The sequence below is a fragment of the Peromyscus leucopus genome, chromosome 4 (genome assembly GCF_004664715.2).
Source record: "Peromyscus leucopus breed LL Stock chromosome 4, UCI_PerLeu_2.1, whole genome shotgun sequence".
NCBI lineage: Eukaryota > Metazoa > Chordata > Mammalia > Rodentia > Cricetidae > Peromyscus > Peromyscus leucopus.
The window spans coordinates 37,019,934-37,043,889 of NC_051066.1; the positions used below are offsets into that span (position 1 = coordinate 37,019,934).

A 23,956-nucleotide genomic window follows, 5' to 3' on the forward strand; every position below is an offset into this window, starting at 1 on the left:
CAATTCGTGCCCATGAATCTAATACACTATGCTTTGCTGTTCAACTTAATAAACACATTACGGTTTGAGCATTTGCAGGCTTTTCTCCTTTCCTTGAACACCACAGGAGATGTTTACCTGGAAAAGATGTTAGTTGGGGATGTGCGGCTAAGGCTGTGGGTGTACCAAGTGTCCCCAAACCACCAAATTCTGAATGCCCTGAGCTGGCTGAATGTAGACCAAAGACTGGGTGGCTGACCATTGGGAAGGCACTCGACACTGTGGACAGGTTAAACGGCTGATCCCCAGCTGGTCTGAATAAATGTCCTGGGAGGGGAAAAAAACATACTTAAAGTTGTTTAGATAAAACAGATGAGATTTACCTGATTTCATTCAGCATTCATGAAGTTTACAACAATATATTATGTATTAAATTTTTATTTTATATCTTTGTCTGTAATTTCTACTCTTCAAACCCTACAAAATGTTTCTAGAAACACAAAAGCATTGTAAGATTAATCAAAATGACTAGAAGGCCCTTCTTATTTCGAATTTCCAATTTTAGAACAGATGCCAAGTCTGACCTGAGGAAATGAAGTTGGCTTTTTGCCAATACATGTGCAGTAATGTGACATCACATTCTTTAGTTCTTGAGAAAAAGAAGAACATCCTCTGACTCTAACCCTGAAAGCCAATGAAACAGATCCCGACTCTATTACCATTCATCATTCAAATGTGAGGCTTGATGCAAAGAGGTGTGGTTGTCATGTGCACAGCCTGTTTCACATTTTGTAGGAAGAGCATCCTGATTCCCCCAAGGCAGCTTAGGCCACTGTAGTCACATAGTGCCAAGGACAGCACAATTACTACACTTTCTATGGCATTTCTAAATGAATTCACAAATATATTGGTAGTCAGCTGCAGAACACAAAGAAAAATCTTCCTTTACTTACAGGAAATAATTAGGACACTTTGGTTTCCTACTATGAAAACAGAATATTATTCTATTCTTAAGTACTATGAAAACAGCCCAGTATCCCAGGCTTTTTAAAGAATTTACTTTGAATGGTAGGGCACGCCTTTAATCCCAGTACTCAGGAGGCAGAGGTAGTGGAGGACAGCATGGTCTGTAGGCTGAGTTCCAGGCCAGCCAAGACTTACATAATGAGACCTGGCCTCAAAAAAAAAAAAATAATTTTTTTTAACTTGGAATATGAAGACAGTGATACACACCTGTAATCCAGCACTCAGAAGGTTAAGGTGGGAGGATTCAAAGTTCTAGGCCAGCCTGGGCTACATGAGGAGGTCAAGTGTAGCCTTTGCTAATTAGTGAGACTGACTTAAAAACAAAGACGGAAACAACCAAGAACTGGGGATGCAGACACAGTCTAATGGTTGCCAAGGGCTTGCCCTAGAGTAGAATACTGGTACTGCAGAGGAAAAGACCATCTCCTTTGTGAATAAAAATGTAGCCAGTGTTTAAACGGAGGAAGGTCCACATATCATCTATCTCTGCTATTTTTACATAGTATGTCTGAAGTAAATGAAAAAGGAAGTTATAAATGAGACTACCTTTGCTCAACATTTAGCTGTCTATCAAATGTTAACTCTATTTTTCTGGTCTTTAAGAAAACAAGACCTAAAGACCCCATAAACTGATTAAACACCTTATGTTCTTAAAAGATATAATGCTAATATCTTTATTAAACTAAGACTATTCAAATGGGTTGCATCAAGTATATCTTCGGTAGGAAGATGTCTGGATTCAGGGGGGTGCTCCATACAGTGAAACAGTAACTCCTCGCACAGGGAAAGTCTTCAGGGGGTCTTACAGGGACAGTACACAAAAATCTCTGAGATGAGAGAAACAAGGAAAGGACGCATGGTTTTTTGGTTTTGTTGTTAGCTTATTTTGTGGTTGTTGTTTTAAGATAGGGTTTCCCTATGTAGCCCGGTCTAGCTTGGAACTTGATACGTGGACCAGGCTGGCCTCCAACGTACAGAGATCTGCCTGCCTCTAGCTCCTGAGTGCTGAGATTAGAGGCATGGGCTCCATGCCTGGCCAAGGATACAATATTGTGTGTCCATTCTAATCGGTCAATCTGGTTTTGTTCTTTAAAGCCAGAATAGAAAATTAGTGAATTTTTAAAAATCTGAATGTACTTTTCAGTTATTCTTGATTCTTGATATTACCTTTGAAGTCAAGATCAGATAAAACTGGGACAAATACAATAATCTAAACCATCACAATCCTGGGTCTCATCAATTAAATGAACTTCTTGATTTAGTTGTACTAATCAAACATTTTGTTTAACAACATACAATATACTTCCTTCTCTGCCTGCGTTTGTAACAAATGAGGTAAGCTAATAGTCATTTATTACTTACATAGAAGTAAATACATGATATGTATATTTGAGTGTGTGGGAGAGCATGTGGATGCTAGAGGACAACCTTAGTGTCATTATTCTCAGATTCCTAAATATAAAACAAGATGACTTAAATATTAAAAAGTTCTACTTTCGGAACAGTAAATTTTTCCTACATTAATATACCTAATGTCAACCTATGCTCCCAACTTATTGATTAAAAATAAGTTTTCTCAAGGAAAATATCTGCAAACTTATGACTAAGGCAGTAATGCTTCCTTTAAATGGAAGGCATTCAGTTTCCACACTATGTATGTAAATTTTATTTTACTTTAGTTTTTGCTTTAACGATGATGGATTACTATGGATCACTTAGATAATGACAATTTATCTACAATGGCAATGTTAAGATTCTCAAATGATATGCTAGAAACTTCAGCACAACTTTTCCAAGTCTACCAGTTGACACACAAAAATTCCTTAAAAGCAGGAGGCAAATGCCAATGTGTCAGTCATGAGGAACGGTAATTATAAGCCCTGTTGTTAATCTGAGTGAACAATAACAAGTTCCACCTCACATGAAGCAAATAACAATGAACACACAGAACTACTGTATGAAACTGAAGTGCCAGTGACCAAAGTGACTATAGCAAAGTGACTATAGCAAAGTCCAGAAGTCACTATGAACAGAATCAATGTAAGGAACAAATACACAAAACATCTAATCCTCAAATCAGAAACAAAATCAAAGCAAAGATACTATAGAGGCTGCTTTTCTGTTTGCCAAGAGTGTTCTTCATCTTTCAGTGCTATACAAATTTGCTGCACCATATGTATCTTCAGTTCTTGAACACTGCTAACGTGATTTTACACCATTGCAAAATTAGTCTCTGGTTTGTAATCTGTAAAGCACGGCTAATCATAAAAAATGGCAGTTCATTCAAATACAGGTCTCACAGAACACTGGAGTGCATCAATCCAAACAAACATAACTGAAATTGCTATAAACTGAATAATTATCAGTTAACATGTGAACTTCTAAGTATTTTGAAACTCAAAATGAGAAATGTAAAAATTTGAATTTTAATTAACAAAAAGAATTCTATAGTTAATGTAGCTAGAACACTTTTTCCTCAAATAATCTTCATTTCATTCCTATATTCTCTTATTTGGAGCCATTTAAGCTTTATGTTTTAATACCTAGCTTTATGTTTTAATGCTTAGATGTATGGAATGCAAACAAATTTAGTCATTAATTTGTTTGTTTGTTTTTCAGGGTTTACAGGGTTTCTCTGTGCAGCCCTAGCTGTCCTGGAACTCACTCTAAAGACTAGGCTGGCCTTCAACTGAGAGGTTTACCCGCCTCTGCCTCTATGGTGCTGGAAGTAAAGGTGTGAGCGACCACCACCAGTCCTTTGTTTTTCTTGAGACAGGGATTCATAATGTAGCACAGGCTAGCCTCAGACTCACTATGTGGCTTAGATTGGCATTGGACTTGAGTTCTTTCTGCTTCTGTGTCTCAGTGCTGGAATTACAGACATGCACAACTAACCTAGCATACTGTTATTTTCAAGTATTTACTTTGAGATTATTTTCTATTCACAAACACTGCAAAAGTACCAGCAAGTTCCTACAGATACTTCTCTAGCCCCTCCTATTATAACATCTTACATGATCATAGACAATCTTCAAAGCAAAGAAATTACCCTTAATTAGGCAAAAGATTTATTAGCTTTAATCAGATTTCTCACTAACTCCATTCTTTATCCCAAGATTCCAGAATCCCATATTACATTGAATTCTGTACTTTTAACTTTCTTTAGTCTGCTACAATTTCTGTCTTGTGTTTCTGATGGATAAACCAAAGAGATCAGAGTGTGTCTAATGCTTTGTCATGATCAGAAGTTGTACATCACTGAGAATGATACACAATGGACCCTTCTCAGAACAAGATGCTCAAGGCCCAGGCTGTTTCTATGTAGCACTGGTGATGTTCATTTTGATCACTTGATTAAACTGGTGCCTGCCAGTTTAACCTCTCCACTGTGAAGTTAACTATTTCTCTTCAAGCAGTGTTTTTATGAGAAAACAAGTCATTAAAAGCATGGGTTGCTTTGGGAACAAAAGCTATTAATTAGTACCCCTCCTATCTTAAAAAGTTAATTCCTTCTTTGTAATAAACATTTTTGTTAAATCTACTGAAAAAACTTAATACTGCTGTATGGTATTATAAAAAAGAAAAAAATAATTAGGAATAATTTTAAAGTACTGTTTTTTCAATAAGCAAGAAAATCTGTTTTCCCACAATGAACAGAAACTACTAAAATCAGCTTTGAAGAACACAGAGTGCATTACTTTGCTAGGGTTGTCATAACAGCTTAAAACAGAAACTACTGCTTGAGGTCCAAGGTCAAGATGGTGGCATGACCATGTATCCTGGCTGGCTTTGGTGCGCTAGGAAAGGCTATGTTCCAAGCTTCTCTCCTAGGCTCTGGTCTTCTCCTTTGGCTCCACTGTGGACACATCTTACGTAAGGACACAGTCACAGCAGAACTGGGCCTGGGCATACTCACTGACTTCACTTTAACTGGAAGACCTAAGAGCCCATCTCCAAATAAGCTCACCTTCTGAAGCACCACGAGTTGGCTCCAACATATCTTTGTTTCTTTATAATAAGAAGATATAATCTAACCTGTAATACTTGGTTAGTTACCAAAATTACTTAATTGACTTGGACATACTATTTTTCTTCAGTAACTTACTACTAAGTCTCAAACTAGATTACAAAGTTATACTAGTAAAAGTTAAAATAATATTTCAGTCTCCCATTAAATATACCTCAGATAAGAAGAGCTGGACAGAGGCCGAGAAGATGGTTCAGCAAGTGAACAGGCTTGCTGGGCAAGCCTCATGAGCTGAGTCGAATACTAGAACCCATGAGGAAGACAGATGCGAGAGGCACATCTGCAAGTCCAGAGCCTGGAGCGCCCTAGGCTGCAGCAGAAACCAGAGTCGAAGGCGAGAACTGACTCCCAACGCTTATCCTCTGACTTCCACGAGGATGTGCATGTGCTCGCACGCGCGCAATAAAGAAATGAACAAAGTTTGAAAAGAAAGAGAGAAAAGATAGTTGGGAAATGGAAAGCCTGCATCGGAGATCTACAGAAACCCACAAAATTAGCAAAGCAGCTGCAGCGAAAAACAGTTTTAAAAAATTTTCCGTGTGATGCAAATCCTGAAATTGGCTTTATCTACTAAACACCTAGAGAAGACCTCTCACATCCCTAGTGATCCTCTCCTGACTGGAAACTTAAAACCTGGCTGCCTTTCGAATATGCCTCGGAGTTGGTTTTTAAACATTGCCTCTTCAGCATATCAACTGATTTTTTCATTAGCTGAAAAGGAGCACTTTATTCATACGTATTATATAGTGCTAAACTAAACAAACAAGCTACCTTCCACTTGGGTGCAGTCACAGTTTTCAACAGCACGCAGAAATATCAGAAGTGGACTCTCTAGGACACTGTTTTGACTGGGGATGACACACTTAAGTACTGTCCGATACATTAACGCACTGGTCCAGAATGCTGACACATTCTCCAACAGGCAACACCTGATGGTGTCATTTCAGTTATGTGTTCCTTGTACTGTCAAGTGAAATATATGCATAATCAATAGGATATGACTTACGTCAGCTGCTTAGCTGGCCCCTGAGATTAAGTCTTGCATACACACACACAGTCTTGCCTAATTGACTAAGGGTCAAGTGAAACAGGATACAGGAATGCTAAATAAGAACATATTAATGGACATAAATTTTCATTATCTAAAAGTTGCCATTATAAATACTTCTAATATGCCTAAATAAATATTCTCCATATAAATAATGTTAAATATTAATAGATTTAGAGATTTTAAAATTCAAATAATGCTGGCAAGAAATCTTATTTGGATGTTCTTTGACCCCGAAACAGCACTGATTCCTCTCCTGCTTCCTTGGAACAGGTCTTGGTGACAGATTGCTCATTACTTTGATGAGGTCACTGATCATTTGCACCAGACCTGCAGGTTATTTACTGGACTTTGATCCAGCTTCATGAAGCCATTCAGTTTGTCAGTGCTGTTCATGAACAGAACAAGCAGGACTCCCTCATGGTGTTCATATTCTTTTATATGGTCCAGTTGTAGAAGGTGTCAAAGAACTCAGATGATCTGACTCTGATTTTTTTCTTGTTATCTCTTCTCCAATTTTTCAAAATATCTCTTTCTGCTACATCTGGAATACACCATCAAAATATTCCTTTAGATTTTCAATTTATTTGAAAAACATGGCCTGGCCGAAACAGAAGAACCCAAACTGATAGAGACCTGAACAGCCAAGATGTAGCTTGCAGAATTCACTGTCTATGGAGCTGGAGTGAAGATGCTGAAATCAGCAATAGCTCCTGCATTAACAGACAAGGCCAAGAGATGTAGCTGACCCCTCTTTGCTAACAGCCTACAGCGACCTGAATACCCTACTGGACCTCCTTGAAGCTCCTCACAGTGAAGGATGTCACACGGATGTTTTAGTGAGCGGTGACAGACAGGAGGGATGATGGCTGACTTATGTGGCATTCTACTGTTGCAGCCAGAGTTGTTCTCAGCCCCTTGGACCTCTGATGATGAAAGACCCACTGTCCTCACTAGTGCCACTCCTGGGGGAGCCTCTGAAAGCACGTTACACCATGCAGGAAGTGGAAAGGGAAGATTCAGAAACACTTCACCTTTGTAAACTAGCACATCCTCTTCCGCAGAGCAAGCGCACTGAACATTTGTTTCTGATTGGGAACAAATGACAAAGGAAATTCTAGACTGCTTTGAGCCATTATAAATACGGGAAGCTATTTGAAAGTTTTCTTGCAAAAGACCAGAAAGCTAGGAATGAAGATGTTTTTTCAAAAACTGTATGTGGTTGGTTAACTGATTTTTCCCCAGTTCCTTACACTGTTGATCTTGATGCTTAGTCTCCAAGGGAAATTTGCAGAGTTGTTTGAAATTATCAAAACAGTACTTACACAGCTTGCAAAATTTGCAGATTTTTTCCCCACTGAAGAATTTTATTTACATGTTTGTGTTACATTCTTAGAAAACCTGAGGGTTTTCCCGATGTCTTGCTTCTTCCTGGTCCATAATTTTAGGAGAGACGGTCAGTACAATGAGACCAAAGTAAGAAAATACATTGTTTTGTACTTCCTTGTGCTGCACATGAATCTGGGTCTATCACTCCATGTTTACCCTGCCTGTGGGATTCACAATACCACCACCAGTTCTGTGATCCTTCATGATTTCATTTAGCAATGTAACAAGTTTTATATTTTTGGTTGTGAGCCTAGCCTTTAACAGCTGAGCCATATTTTCAGACTTAGCAATATAACAAGTTTTATCCTTTATCCTTTAGCCTGAGGATGGGTGTGAAGCAGATCTAACAGGAACCTGGCATTTAGTGTCTTTGGGGGCATTGCTGGTGCTTGAAAACATCAGTCAGGGTATCCAATGCATCATTACATTAGATTGTGAAAGATGGTGGAAACAGCCAGAAAACTATTAATCATCTAATTTTTAAGTCCTAGTCCCACAAAGTTCAACCTTCCTCTTTCTTTCATAATGGTTTCTTATGCATTCTGTGCCAGGTACTGGACACATACTGTAGAAGAAAACAGATAGAGTCTTTGCCCTTTAGACATAGGGAAAGGATGAATAAAACAGCATCAAATGTATAATTACATATTGTGAAGAGTTCTATGGAGGAAATTAATAGGTACAGGGCTAGATAATAGTAGAGCAATTACCTAGACACTATGATCAGTGGAGTCATGTATAATTAAGGTCAGTATTAGTCAAGATTCTTCAGAGACATGGACCCTGTAGGAACCAATGATTTATTATGACGAATCAGCAAATAAAATTATGGTGGCCCACAAGGAAAGCTGGTGATGCAGAGCTAGAGCTAGGGAGCTGATGGACTTTAAGTCTGAGTGATGGGAGAAGCCTGACATCACAGATCAAGCAGCCAGGCAGAGAAAACAAATTTTCTCTTTTCATTCTGTTCAGGGCTTAAGGAATTGAATGGCGCTCACCAACACTAGGGAGGACACTTTTCTCTACTCAATCCATAGATTCAAATGCTAATCTCATCAAAAAATACCTTGTAGACACATTCAGAAATAATGTTTAATTCGAAGCATCCTACATCCCCAGCCAAGTGGATACAAAATTAGCCATCACACTATCTCTGGATAATTGAGACAAAGCATGAGAAATAAACAGCCACAGAAAGATTTTCAGACAAGATGAGGGCATACTTCAGATACTAATCTAGAAAAGAAAGCTTTCTACTTGAAGAAGTGAAAGGTCAGAAGGCTGAAATATAATGGATCAGAACAAGAAGAGCACAAATGAATGTGATGAAATAGGGGAGGTCAGGTGAAGGACAGTATGCAACTTTATGTATTATGCAGGTTGAAATACACAAAACATCTTATTCAGCCTGGCTATGTGAAAATGCTAATTTGATGACTCTCATACCTCAAAAGCTCTTGGGAAAGATTTGTTTCAGATGAAGAAGCTATATTTAAAGACTGACTAATATGAAGCTTCTTTCCATCCTTTGGCTCTGCTCCCTCTGATGGGTCCTTCCTTCCAATACTCAGTGCCAATAAAAATCCCCATTAAAATCTCTTTAGCTTTGGATAGTCTGGTTTGTATCATGTGCCCACTGTATAAGTGACAGCATTTTCCCCTGGTAAAGATGATGCTTACACTGCCTACATCACATGGAGTCTCGGGAATCTGAGACCTTAGGTTAAAAAAAAAAAAACAACTGGAAAAGTACTTTACCTTTGAGGTAAAAACTTCTAATACTAGAAGAGGATTAAAGAAGCCACAGTAAACCTACACAAGGTGGTAACTGTTTCTAACAAGATTTTAACTGAACTTACGAAAGAAAAGGACTGGGCAGGTCTGGTAGCGTACTCTTCTAATTCCAGCACTTGGAAGATAGATTCAGGAAGAGAGTTCAAGGTCAACCTCCACTACACAGCAGGTTTCAAGGCCAGCCTGGATTATATAAGAACCCATTTCACCGAGGTGGTGGCACACGCCTTTAATCCCAGCACTCAGGAGGCAGAGGCAGGCAGATCTCTGTGATTTCCAGGCCAGCCTGGGCTACCGAGTGAGTTCCAGGAAAGGCGCAAAGCTACAGAGAGAAACCCTGTCTTGAAAAACCAAAAAAAAAAAAAAAAAAAAAAAAAAGAACCCACTTCAAAATACCAACAACATAGGGACTGAGGACGTTAGCTCAGTCCGTGAAGTGCTTGCATGGAGACCTGAACTAGATTCTGTGCACCTAGGTCAAAAGCTAGGTGTGGTGCTGTGTGCCTGGAAGCCCAGTGCTGGGAAGGAAGAGAAAGGAAGAGTCTAGCAGGTTTGCTGGTCAACCAGCATAGCCAATTTAGCAAGCCCCAGATCCTAGTGAGATACCCTGCCTCAAAGACAAAGTAGACAGTCCCTGAGGAATGTCAGTTGAAGTGACCTCCAGCTTTCACTTGTAAGCTTCACACATACATACACTTGCACATGTACATGCACATGAGCACACACACACTCTCTAAAGATATCAGAAAGCAGAAAAAAGCCAAAGGAGAGTCTGTGAAAATGATAACAACATGGGCTAAGAAGTGTGCATTGGTGGTTCCCCATCCACTTATGCTGCATCAATCTCCCAGGTGCCACAGAAAACAGTGGAACTAAACAATGGCAAGTCTAGCTACATGAGGTATAGAGGGCAGAATTCAGAGCTAAATGAACATCTGGAAATCTGAAGGGGTGAAATCTTAGTTGTGAGTAACTACAAACAGAACAAAAACCCAACCCAATTCAGAATGTACAGTACCCAAATGCCTAGCTGTGAGTACTCTACTGAATGGAAGACGAGTTGGCAAAGGACACACAGGAATCAATTCTTAAAAGGCAAAGCCATGTCCAGCAGATCTGTTGAGTTGGATATTGCTTTGTTGTACATACTTTGGAGCCTGAAGAGTCTAGTCTGACATGTCATACTACAGAGTCCAACGAAGACTGAGCAGCTAAACTGAGGGGGTAAACAAAGAGGCTAGAAAACCACAAGCAGGAGACTCGTGTCTGCTTAAAACAGTTTGCTGACCCAAGGATTTTCAAATGCACAGAGAAATGGGGAGCCTGTCTACAAATGTAATCAACACACAGTGATCGGAAGAATATGATAGCATCAATGAATATTCTGATCACAGTAAAAACAAAGTGGGTAACAATTTTTTAAAATGCACATTTTAATTGCTCACTTCTATAAAACCTGTTAGTCAAAGAGGGATAATCAAAAGAAAATACATTTTTTAATGGAATAAGACAATCAATATTTTAAAATGCACAGGTTGCAGCTATGGCCATACTATAAAAGAAAATGCATAGCATTAAATACATATTTAAAAGGACAAAGGTCCCAAAAAATGATCAATATTTTATTTTAAAAAGCAGGAAAGAGACAGTTGGTGGTGATACATGAATTTAATCTCAGCACTTTGGGAGGCAGAAGCAGGTGCATCTCTGAGTTCTAAGACAGCCTGGTCTATAGAGTTCCAGGACAGACAGGGCTACACAGAGAAACCCCGTATCAGAATGAATAGATAGACAGACAGACAGATAGATGAATGGAACAACAACAACAAAAGAAACAGGAAAAAAGAAAAGGAAATCTTACTAATATAAAAAAGACAAATAATAAAGATACGGCATAAATCATTGAAACAGAAACAAAGGCTTAAGAAAATTCAATCAGACTCATACTTGATTCTTTAAAAAGATCAATGAAATCACTAAACCTCTACAAAATGAGAAAAGTCACACATTATAAATATTAACAATGAAAGAGAATGCTCTTTTGGGCTCACAAATTAAACAACAAATAAAATCCTTTAAAGACACCAATCAAATCTCACTGAAATAAAAAGATAACTGGGGTGTTTGCATATTTGGTACGAGGTATCAAAACCAGGGCATCTTGAATATAGGAAAGTGACCAACCAATGAGCTCATCCATCCCCCAGCTGTACCTGTTCTTCAAAGGTAAAGCTATGACTTAATATTGTGTAACAACCAAAGTTTAAACAAAGACACACACACACACACACACACATACACACACACACACACACACACACACACACCAGTCTCAAGGCTTAGATGACTTCATTGCTAAATTGTGTCAAACATTTAGAAAAGTAAAAACAATTATATACTCTTCCAAAACACAGTAGGACTGGGGACTATCCCAAATAATTTCCAACAGAGAATGATAGGAAAAGAAAAATGGAGCAATTATCCTGTTAAGCATTCATGTAGGTTGCCTAATAGAATTTCAACAAATCATGCCAACGATGGTTTAGAAGACCAATACAGCATGATTAATTGGAATTGGTCCCTGGATGCTATAATGGTTTACCATATAAAAAATTAGTCAATTACTTCACCTTATTAGCAAGTTAAAAATCAAGGCTATGTCAGCATCCTGCTAGACACAATCACATGACAAAATCAATACTAAATTAAATAAAAAATACTCAACAGTCAATGATGTCTGTTATTATCAGTTCTATTCAATAGTTCATAAAACAAAACAGCAAAAGTTTATAAAGCAAAGAAAGAAACAAAAATTATACAGATTGGAAAAAAGATAGCCCCCACCACAATGAGTAAAATATCTGGATAAATGTATTATGAAAGAAAGTATATGAATGACAAGTAAGTACATGCAAATTTGCTTAATACCATCAGTCTTCAGATAAATACATATTAAAGACAATACCAAGTAGCCAGCTCTGAAATCATAACATACAAGTAACATTCTATGGACTGAGCAGTGAGTGTGTGTGTGTATACATATATACATATATATCTGAATATTATATGTATAAAAAATAGAGACCATGAATTTGAGACCAAGCAAGGTGTAGGGTGATGCTTCAGAAGGGCTGGAGGGAAGAAAGGGAAAGGAAAACAATATACTTACATTTAATTTCAAAAAGTAAAAAAGTTAAAAACTAAAACCAAAGCTATATAGATGCTATAATATACCAGCTGTGTTGGTTAAAATGTTCTTTAATGACACACTCAGCATAGGAACTACTTGTTCCTATTATCTTGTACATGTTGCTTTTAGAGAATTAAAGAATAAATGTTAAACAGTTTAGAAGAACACTTGCCAAATTTCACCAAACTAAGCATATATTTAGAATATTCTCTAGCAATTCCACTCCTAGGTATTTACCCAAGAGAAACAAAGACGTGTGTAAACACAAGGGTTTGTAACTTGAACCCTCATAATTGCCTCAAGTGGAAACATTGCAATGTCTATCTTCAGGTGAATGATCACACAAATTCTGGCACAGTTATAAAACAAAACAGAATTAGTAAGATAAAAGAATGAGCTACTATATAAACAATGATACAACTAGTTAAAAAGAATTATGAAAGACAAGTCACAAAGCACACATGAATTAATTTGCATAAAAGTCCCCAAACAGTAAAAAGTGGCAGAAAGCAGGGCAGTGACTGCCAGGGTGGAGATAAAAGAGGAAACCTTGAAGGAGTGGATATAACCTGGGGCTGCGTGAGGACACATAGGTTTTCCTGTTATGCATATTTATACTTTCATCATGAATTGCAAGGGATAACCTAAATTTGTCTGCTTAACATATTCCAGAGTTAATAGACTATATGGCCTCAGAATTTTGGAGTTTTTTCACTACAGTGAGTAAACTCCAATACAGAGCAAGAGTTTACTTTCCCAAATGCCCAAATCAAATCAAAATAGTCTAAAGTCCTTGTAGGCTCTTTAAACAGATTAATTCTTTAAAGTTTTGTGCAGTGTGTTTTGGTCATATCAACTTCCCTTCCAGCAATTCTTCCCAGAGCCACCCCAATTCCCTATCCATCACATAGTTTTGGAAAAACAACTGTAAGCAAATGTTGAAGTTATTACTAAGGAAAACCCCAAAGTGAGAAGTTTTGTCTATTACCTTCACTGCTTTAGGAGGGGAATGAATTACAAATGACTGAGCAAGAAGTGGAGAGAGCACTCGGGATGAACCACAACGCCACAGAAGGAGGTTCTGGTGCCACTTACTTAAGTGACAGGAGGCCAGAAGGAAGGTACCAGCGGCAGCTTTATTTTCAAAGCAGGGCCACTGGGACTGATATGTGAGTGAAAGAAAAAAAATTATGGTTGAAGTCACTGGACTTCTGAACAGTGGCTCTAATATTTAAATGAGTGGGGATGAGTGTAAGTGAAACTGATTTTATCAGAAAAGGCAAATTTTTGGTTGGGGTTTGTTCAGTTTGTTATGGTAGAGATGTCTATAAAACATTTATACAAAATGTGTATAATCAGGATCTGAGAAAGTTCAGTTCTCATTCAGGTATATTTAAACAAAGAGCCAAGAGCTAAAAGACCTCAGAACCAAGACCTAGGAAAGTTCACCTTTATGAGTGAAGCAAAAGGAAGAAACTAAACGAAAATCAAAGTCAACCAAAAAATGAATAAAAAAATCTAAGAAGCAGGAGCTAGAGAAATAACAGAAAAACTGAGAGTGGGATCACGGAACCTAGTAGGCAAGATTGGTCAGCTGTCAGCTGTTGGTGACGGGGATATGAGGAAGAAGGCTCTGCTGTGAGCTGGAATGTGCACAAAAGGAGGAAACCGAAAGCACATGGTGCTATCTCTGAGAAAGCAGGATTGCAAACACTTGAGCAGAAAACAGAACAGGAGTGGGAAGAGTGTTTGGGTAAAGGAAGGCTTTGGAATGTCCTCCTTCTTGAAGACAGGTGACAAAGGAGCACCTTCTCACACTCACCAACACGGCCCAAAACATAAAAATGAATGATACTATAGACCAAAAATGAAACACTTGAAAAGTCCTTCATAATCTTTACCAAGGGAACAATAAATATTTGCATTTCATTTAAGAGTTAGAAGCTGTATTTCTTTCAGCATTGACTGTACTTTGTTATTTTATTACACAAGGTATAGAAGGGAAGTTAGTAAGGATACATAAGGTGACTTCTCTCCCCTGTCTTCTCCTTTGGCCTTCCCTCCTCTTCTCTTCCTTCTCACCTTGACAGATTTCAGTACTGGGTTGAACTCAAAGAGTTTTCTAAGCTCGCACTCTACCGATGAAATATGTTATTAGCCCTTTTTAATTTTGACAGCTGCAGGTTGTCTGAGCTGTCTTCCTTGAACTTACTATGTATCACAGGCAGGCCTCTACTTTGTCATCTTTCTGTCTCAAACCCCAGGCCTATTCCATTAATTAATTAATTAACTGATCATGACTTAGGAGGGGCTGGAGGGCAGGTTGGAGTCCACTAGAGTGACGGTAAAATGGCACAACTGTGAAGCCAGCAGTCGTGAGCGTGGTTTGAAGTGAACCAGAGGAGACTTCCTTAAAAGGTCATTTAGGCGGCAATATTCTGAAGTCAGTCATGGGAACCAGGAGTCAGTTATTCTGTACTTTTCTAAGTCCCTGATTAGATTAATTAAATTTCATTCTACTTAAAATACTTTTAGTGATTTATATTATCTTTAACTGATTTGACACATATTATAACCAACAAGCAAGAATTCCAAAATCCAATGGCTAAATTCAATCTGTCACACTGGCCTGATATCTAACAATCACGTACTTGTCTAAGTAGTAGAAATGAGAATGTTGGTGTTCCCTTAAAATTTGTATGTTAGAACTGCAATGAGACAGTATTGTGAGGTAGGGCCTTTGGGAACTAAGTTGGGAGAGCTGTTATCCTTACCAACAGACTAGTGTCTTATAAAAAGATGTTAAAGGAATTATATTCTGTAGCTATTGCCCCCCCCCCCCAACTCACACATTCCCTCCTATGGGGAGGATAGACACTCATGGGACTCAAGAAGCAAAGGAAATTTACAGGGCTCAGAGGTCTCCTAAAACTTACAGGATTCATAAAATTCCTCTGGAAGATAATAAAAGCAGTAATGATTCTTCCAGACAATGGACTCTCTGATATGCAGAGCTTCCCACAAGTTGTGCACAGAGCTGCAGGGATGCAGCTTTCAAGAATTATCATCCATGCTAGCGTGGGACTTTGATGATGCAACTGCTGCTGAGTCACCCATGCTTCTATAATAAGCACTTCACCCACACTCCTTCTAGTAACCCAATTATGATCCATTAGGCTAGAGTTGGGTCAACTGTTTCTTTTGGTCTGCTGTTGCTGCCCTATCTGTAGTGAATAGACATTGGCTTATTTCTCCCCAGGAAAAGTCACACATTGCTGCCTTCTTACTTTTCCACTTTTGCAGTGATTTCTTGAGGGTGTGAATCTTATTACACTGAAAAAGCTATACAACAAACTGTCTTGTTCCCTTTTCTACCATGTGAGTGAAGACAAAGAAGACAATACGATCTCTAAGGAAAAAGGCTTTCAATGCTGTGGGTTGGATATGGTTTGTCCCCTAAAATGTCATGTGTTGGAAGTTCAGACTTTAGTATCTTGAAAGGAGATAGATCTTTAAGATGTAGAGGCTAATGGAAAACTCCTCAGTCAGAGGGTCCCAACAGAGGTGATTAATGTAGTTCTCAGAACAGATTAGTTCTCACAGACAGTAGATGGTTGTAAAGTAATGCCACACTATGTGTTTGGTCCCTTTGCCAAACAACTATTTCTCTTTCAAATTCTCTGCCACGTCTGTTGTAAGCCAGGGATCATTCACTAGATATTACACATAATGTTTAGACTTTTTGATCATTAGAATGAAATGCCACCTACGTCTCTTTTCACATAAAGTATTTGTAAGTACTGAGCCAGGATTCTATGACACTAACACGAAACAGGTGCGAGACACTTACCGGACACTGAGTCGGGTGGCGCCTTCATCTTAGACTTCCCAGCTTCCAGAACTGTGAATAATAAATTTTTAATACTTATAAATTATCAACTCTGTGGTACTTTGTTGTGTAGCCAGATTAGACTAAGCCCAGAGGTTAGTAAAATCTTAAATATATAAATGTTTAACTTTAGATGCAAAGCAGGATTTCTTCAGTAAGAAACAAACGCAACCTGAAATAAAACCATTGAAATTGGCTCCATCAAAGGTGGAAGTTATAGTCAAAAGATCATATACAAGAAACAAATATATACACACATCAGACTATGAAAAGTTGTCTCCACACACATAATTGAAAAGCATCTCATATATAAGATGATTCATAAATATTTAGGGAAATATGTGACTTGTTAGAAATATGAAACAAAGCCCTAAACAAGCATTAAAAAAAAAAAAGAAGAAGAAACCCAGAAAGCTAAAAAACCTGACAAGAAGCTAAAAAGACACCTCGATAAAGCATGACGTCACTGACCAGAAGTACCTCACAGTCTGGCTGGTGTCATAAGAATTATCTGGCAGAAAAAAATGAGACTATGGGTACCAAAAGTATATGCTTGTATGTATCAATATCTATATTTAATGATGTCCTTAATGGCAATATTTACAATTGATAAAAACTGGAAATATTTAAAAAAATTCTACCAACAGCAACATGAACATATAAATACACATGCTGGAGGATGTCTTTCTGTATGCTGTGAATATATGTTGTTCCCATTGGTTAATAAATAAGCTGCTTTGGTCAATGGCAAGGCCACTTAGAGGCAGGCGGGAAATCCATGGAGAGTCAGGAAAAAAAAGGCAGAGTGGAGAAGACTGCCATCCTAGAAGCAACATGTAATGGGATGCAGGGAAAGCGATGGAACACGTGGAGATACACAGATTAATAGTGATGGGCTGAGTTACACTATAAGAGCTAGCTAGCAAGAGGCCTGCCATAGGCCATACAGTTGATAACTAATATTAAAGTCTCTGAATGATTATTTTATAAGCAGCTGCAGGACCTCAGTGCTGGCCGGGACCAGAGGAACCTTCCGGCTACATACATGTACCACTTGGGTATAACAAACAAAAAGATAACCTAGTCCTGTATCCTTACAAACACATTCCCTCTTTACATTTCTCATTCCATCACCCTTTAGTAGATACACCAAGTCATGTCAAGACTTCTCTTTCTCTATATGCCTCCTTGCACAAATGCAGTCTTTACATCCCACGTGAATCTATTTCCAAATGTCTCTGGAACCTTCATCATTTTTCATATGGATAAACATATATAAACAAGAATATAAATGCAGGGCCCTCTTCGCCTCTAGTGGCATTCTTCTTACAAACTAATGCTACTGATAGAAATGCTGTCTGGGAGCACTGCCACCATACCAAACCATTCTTATTAGACAGAGTGTAAGAAAAGATAATAGTTACCATTTACTAGGCACCAACTACATGTCAGTCGTTACCTCATTTATCATAATACTGAAAGCAGCTGTTACTCCTGCCTTACAAATGAGGCAACTGAACCTTAAGAAAAGGTAATTCATAGAGCTAATAGGTGGACAAGCCAAGGTTTGATCTCACAGTGTCCTTGCTTTTAATCATTACATTATTCTGCACTGATTCTTACGCATGTCAGATTTAGTTCTAAGTGTTCTGTCATGGCCTACTCCCCAGCTTGGGCTCCTACTGGTCTGTCTCCTCTACAAAGCCACAGCACATACAACCAAGCCAGCTTTCCTCCCTTCCTAATAGAAGCCCCATTTTAGTCAAGGCCACAATATGGTCTGTTAATACCCAGACTTCCTGTCCTTCCTTAAAGCCAAGACTATCACTCACACAATTCTGATGAAAGAGATTAAGTGGAAATCTCTAGGTGGGGCTTCTGGGAAAAGCATCCATTCTATTGGCACACAACCCTGGCTGACCTCATTCCCCGGGCCTCCTCTGAAGAGGTGTTCTAGAAGGAACATCCCTCATGAAGTTGTGAGGTACACATGTGAGAATAAAGCCTCACAATTCAGGAGACAGATTTAAAACCAGGAGGAGCCTCAGGAGCCGACAACACTCCCTGCACCCATCTGAGAGCAGCATGTTTCCCATGCTTTCCTGTCGTAGTTAATCATTGCTGTACCTAACAGCACGAGACTTAATCACCTTGCAATTTCCTCAGTGTACACTGACCTGGCACACATTTGCAGAGAACAGTGATATGATATAAATATTAATTTTAAAGATAGGCATGCCTACTGGAGCCTTACCCACAGCAGGCTTAATTTATCAGTTTTCCAGATTCTGCCTGTGATGTAGGATTTGTTTGAAGGAATCTACCTCCAACATGGACACACACACACACACACACACACACACACACACCCCGCACACACACACAAAAAAGCAGCAGACTATTGTACAAATTAACTATCATTTAAATTTCTTAAAGTTCTGTCTATGTATTAGGTCAAAGAGCCAAAATCTCAAACAAATGCGCAGTGTAAGGCTGATTTATTCAATTATGTTAAATGTCACTCCCTTAGCTTTTACTTGGAGCCAGCATGTAGGAAGGTAACTGATTGTCGGTGAGCCTGGCTATGGTGTACATCAATTGCTGTTCTCTATAAAGGCTCCAATGACATGTACCCGCCTGGCTCAAGGCAGAGAAAAGGGAGTTTGGCTTTCTTTTTCTTCCTGATGAACAAATATCCTTATAGGCACTAGGATAAGTGAGCTGAGTACTCCTGTTGGCTTTGCCTCTTACTCGTTACACTTTTTGTTCCATATGTGTAGCTTTGTTAGATGTGATGGCTCATGCCAGGAATCTTAGCACTTACACCAAGACAAAGGAGTCCAGGCTAAATCATTAACATCATTAGACACTTTAAAAAAAAATCTGTGTCTTTCTTCAGGGAAGAGCTTTCCATTTTTCAGAGCCTATCTTCTAATACATTATTAGTTAACTGTATTTGTTTAATGCACCTAATTGATGTAATACATTTGGTGAGCACTGTCCCAAAATTATTTTCTTAGAAACAGGTGGTTTATTTTTTTGTTTAGTATCATTCCTTATGGGAAAAGAAATATTACTCTTTTACAAAAACAATAAAACCCATATGTTGATAGCCCTAATTGTTCTTACTGCAATGACACTGGTTTTGAATCTCAAACACGGCAATAAAACTAAAGGTATGTTCTGGGGATCACCGTTCCATGGGTCCTAAACGTCCCTGAACGTCACTGGTGCAGATGCCAAGAAGGCAAGGCCTTGGCACTCTTGAACTGGACTACTTTGACGGTTCTTAAATAAGCAACTTTAGGTGATTTAAAAACAAAACAAAAAAGCACATATCCTTAAGCAGTGGGCCTATTTTTTTTTCCCTGATAAAAGTGGTGTTCTCAAGTACGGTGTTCTGAGCTGTCTCAGAAACCCACTGCATCATCAATCCACAATGCGGTGGGAAGACAGAGGTAAGTGTGGAGAACCAGGAATAAGTAGTGCATGCCCAGAGTGAAGTCCAGACAAAGCAGAAAGACTACACATTTAACCCAGAGATTATGCAACAGGTCAGAGTGCAGTGTAACAAATACAAAACCCTGAAAGACAGCGCTCTAAAGTCGGGTTGGAAAGGATATTCACCACATGGGTTGATTGTAGAACTAAGTGAAGCAGCTCCCGAGGAAAGGCTGCTTTTGGAAACTGCTGAAGCCACAGAAGGAGCAGAAGATGCCGTTGGTGTAGCGGAGGAGGCTGGTGAGGATGGCAGCCGTTCTCCAGAGTCCATATCTACAACAGAAGGAAACGCTGTGTTAGGCAGAATTACTCCAAAGAATTAGACAGGTCTGCGCATCTTCGTTATTTTTTTAAAGGTATAAGGTGAGATATGGACAAAATAGAGTATCCCTGCCCAAACTCATGTTAAGGCTTGAGTCCTCCTTTCTCATGGGACTGGCCAGGAGTGAGTGGACTCTCACTCTTCGAGAAACGTATCCACATTTTGTGAAGTGGGTAGTTGTACAGGGAGGACACCTTACATGGTTAGCTGCTCAGATTTTCTATTGCTCAGGGTTCAGAACTCTCTACTTCATAAATCATTCAATACTAGGTATTGTTGTAGTAACAGAAGGTGAGGTAAGATGAACATTTATGAAACGAGTTTAATTTGATTTTTGATACAGAGCTGTGCTCAAGCTCAAATATTCCCCCACCTCAGTCCCGGGCTGGGACTACAGCCTTGTGTCCCTGCAACTCAGCTTGAAACAAATTGAACATTAGGTGCATCATATTCGCTAATGAATCACACAGTTTCTGTATCTAAAAATTGCCTAATTTTATGCAACCTTGTATGTCATCAGCTTGGGAAAAATAAATTTTATACTCTTATTCTTCTCAAAGTTCTTCATCACATCTCAACTGCAACCAAATTCTGCATTATCATGAAGCAGCAGTTCTCAAATTGGGTGTCACATGTCAGATTTCCTGCATATCAGACACTAGCAAAATTACAGTTATGAAGTAGCAAAGAAATAATTTTACGGGTGGGGTCACCACGACATGAGGAACTGGTATTAAAGGGTCGCAGCATTAGGAAGGTTGAGAACAACTGTTGTAAAGAATAAAAGCAATACAGTAGGCTGGAGCAAAAAGCTACTTGGGAGGCTGAGGGGAAGGTTCACTAGTTAAAGGCAAAACTGAACAACACAGGGAAATGCCTTTTAAAAGGGAAGGAGGGAGGAGGAGGAGATAGGAAGGAGGGAGACAGCAAGAACAGAAAGGAAACACCAATGTGAACAAAGAGTATCCTCATCTTCTAAATATAGATGGACATATCCTTGTATTGTCTCAGGTGACCAGGATGACTCAGTCATTTCCAGAGAGAGAGGGGGGGGAGGGAGGGAGGGAGGGAGAGAGAGAGAGAGAGAGAGAGAGAGAGAGAGAGAGAGAGAGAGAGAGAGAGAGAGAAACACAGAGAGAAACACAGAGAGAAACACAGAGACCTGTTTAAAGTTTTATCAGAGCCAAGTTTCCACTCTGATTTCAAAAGAGCTTTATAATGACAAATCACCGAGCATCCTTATTAAAGTACTGAGCTGCTATAGGTTCAGTCTTACATAGGTTTCATTTTAACTGTAATGGTGATATTCAAATTTGAGGACCTACCAGACTATGGTCACTTTAATGCATATATTGATTTCACAATTAAGCAAAGAAATCATGAAGTTAATGCTTTAAAAAGTACATCTACAGGAAGAAAAAAAGATAGTGCTCATCTATGAGTGAATTTACAATTAGTCACATGTAAGCTCTCACAATTTCAATAATCTTGTTACAAAAAGGTATCTGTATAATATTCCATAGTGAATTCACACAGACACATATTTCCCTTGAAAAACTGTTCAGTTACATCTTAAAACTTAGACTTAAAACAATGCAAAGTTGAAGTGTGAATATGGAAAATACACACATTTTTTTCCTGATAGAAGGAATCATACAGGATACTCTGAGCATTGTGAGTGAGACCACTTCCAAACGCTTCCTAAGGAATTCAACAGCCACCCTTAATTTCCCAGGACTGCTGTCAATCACCTCCTTAGCTGACAGTATTAAGGTAAGTATGCTCTTGTATGATAGAATCTTTGTCTCTATCAGTCTTTGTCTAGGGAAAGACTGAGTGGTTACTGGTGGCTAACAAGACTAATTTCTATGGACTGCTTTGGGTCAGGCACAGAAACAAATGACCTCTAAAACATATGCCCAAGGCCTATGCTGGCACATTCTTCATAAACTATTTTCATGAATTCTCATTTTAAAAATAGAAAGACAAACATGAGCTGTTTACCTAGAACGACTTCTTACTAATGAAACAGCTTACTCTGGACCAGTGAGGTATTTGATGGCAACTGTTATCTGTGTGTACAACTGTACCTTGGAGTTTCTTGGCTGGGATATTGAGAAAGTCACATAGATATCTGAATTGCTTTCTAACAAATAATGTGAAGATATAGCTGAGATCAAAGGAGAAAATACACATAAAGTGCTGAGGGTCTAGCATTCAATCACAGACAGCGTCTACTTTTTTTTCTTTTTTGTTTTTCAGATAAGGTCTTACAGTGGACACCATGCTGACCTTAACTCATGGCAATCTTCCTGCCTCAGCCTTCCAAGGGCTAAGGACTATGGTTGTGAACCACTATGCCCAGCCTAACTTGAATTAATAAGTATTTGTTTATCTGATTGCCAGTGGATATAGGTGGTAGTAAAAGAACCAAAGGGATATTTACATTATTTGTGTTAAAATGCACATTAGTATTTATAGGTTCCATAAGTCCTTGTCATGGTATCATGTTGATTACCAGATAGAGCCTGTGTTACTCAGGGGATAGCCAGCTTCTTTCCATGGCTGTTCTAACAACAGAGGAGCCTGCTGTACTTTTCTGTGATAACTTCACTTTTCCTTCAGCTCATAACTATCTTTGTATATGGTCTTCTATTATAAAACTTTTCAAATATGTTATAATACAAATTCAGATGATAGTCTGTTATCATGTTAGTCACTATTCAAATACAGTATTTAAGAATCAGTAAAATTAACTCATTCAAATAATTTAATAGGATAAAATCATTTGGATGTCTAAGAACAACCTACTTTCAGACTTTACCAAGGACAGGGCCTCTATGTGATATCTGTGCTCCTGTAGCTGCCTTTCATACTGACTATGTGCTTTAAGAATATTCTTTTCCTTGGGATCCAAATAATCACCAGCCAATAGATTGCTTGTGTCTTAAAAACTAGCCCATAAGATTAAAATGAACACACTATATATAATAACATGATTTCCCTTCCACAGCATATTATCCTATGGTAGACTATAAAAATATAGGCAGATCTTTTCATTTGAGGCTATCCATAAAATTATATCATTTCTAAGGTATATCTTAAGACTCTACTTAGAAATTTAACCAGTTCCAGGTCCAGTGATGTGTGTCTATCACCTGCCAGAAGGCTGCACTCAAAAGGTTAAGACCCAGAAGTTCAGGTACAGATTAGGTAACATACCAAGATGGAAGGTTGGATGGAAGGGAGGGAAGGAGTAAGTCAGAATAAAAATGAGCATAACTGAAAACTTAACACATAATACTGGAGTATAAAATTGGGGGCTGGAGAGATGGGCAGTAGGTAAGTGTACTTACTGCTCTTCTGGGGACCTAAGCTTGGTTCCCAGCACTCTTCTTTGAAGGTATAACTCTAAACAACTATAATAACATATATAGTATATAATAACATATATAGTATATAATAATAGTACAATGATTCAAACTGATTTTATAAGCTAAAGTCAGTGAAAATAAATGGAAAAATTATATTCAACATATTCTATTAGCATACCTCTAAGAGTCTAATATTTAAAAATTTTTCCAAATTGTATAAAACTGTAATAAATGACATGCAGTCAGCATTTGTCATAATACTCATAAGGGAAAAGATAGATTTACCTCATTTTAATAAAATGATCTTTATTTGTAACAATCTTGAGGACATGTTAAAATCAGAATTTGTGAAAACAAAAGACCACAAAAAGCTTTTTCTGCTTGATGATTTTATGTATGTACACAAAAAGAAAAAGA

At 38.4% G+C, this 23,956-nt stretch overlaps 1 protein-coding gene across 16 annotated transcripts in view; it reads right to left on the minus strand.

The window, feature by feature from the left end:
• Baz2b (bromodomain adjacent to zinc finger domain 2B) overlaps positions 1-23,956 on the minus strand; it is a 245,851-nt gene that overhangs the window by 102,159 nt on the left and 119,736 nt on the right. For 13 of the 16 annotated variants that reach the window (XM_037204811.1, XM_028869783.2, XM_028869518.2 and 10 more), the window contains 3 exons: positions 19,970-20,116; positions 16,304-16,354; positions 118-306 (listed from right to left, as the gene is read on the minus strand). In XM_037204811.1, the coding sequence (XP_037060706.1) occupies positions 118-306; positions 16,304-16,354; positions 19,970-20,114 (385 nt within the window). In that variant the 5' untranslated portion in view covers positions 20,115-20,116. Of the gene's footprint in view, positions 1-117; positions 307-5,186; positions 6,231-16,303; positions 16,355-19,969; positions 20,117-23,956 lie in introns of those variants that run through there. The other 3 variants (XM_028869932.2, XM_037204812.1, XM_028870001.2) reach the window with 2 other exon arrangements.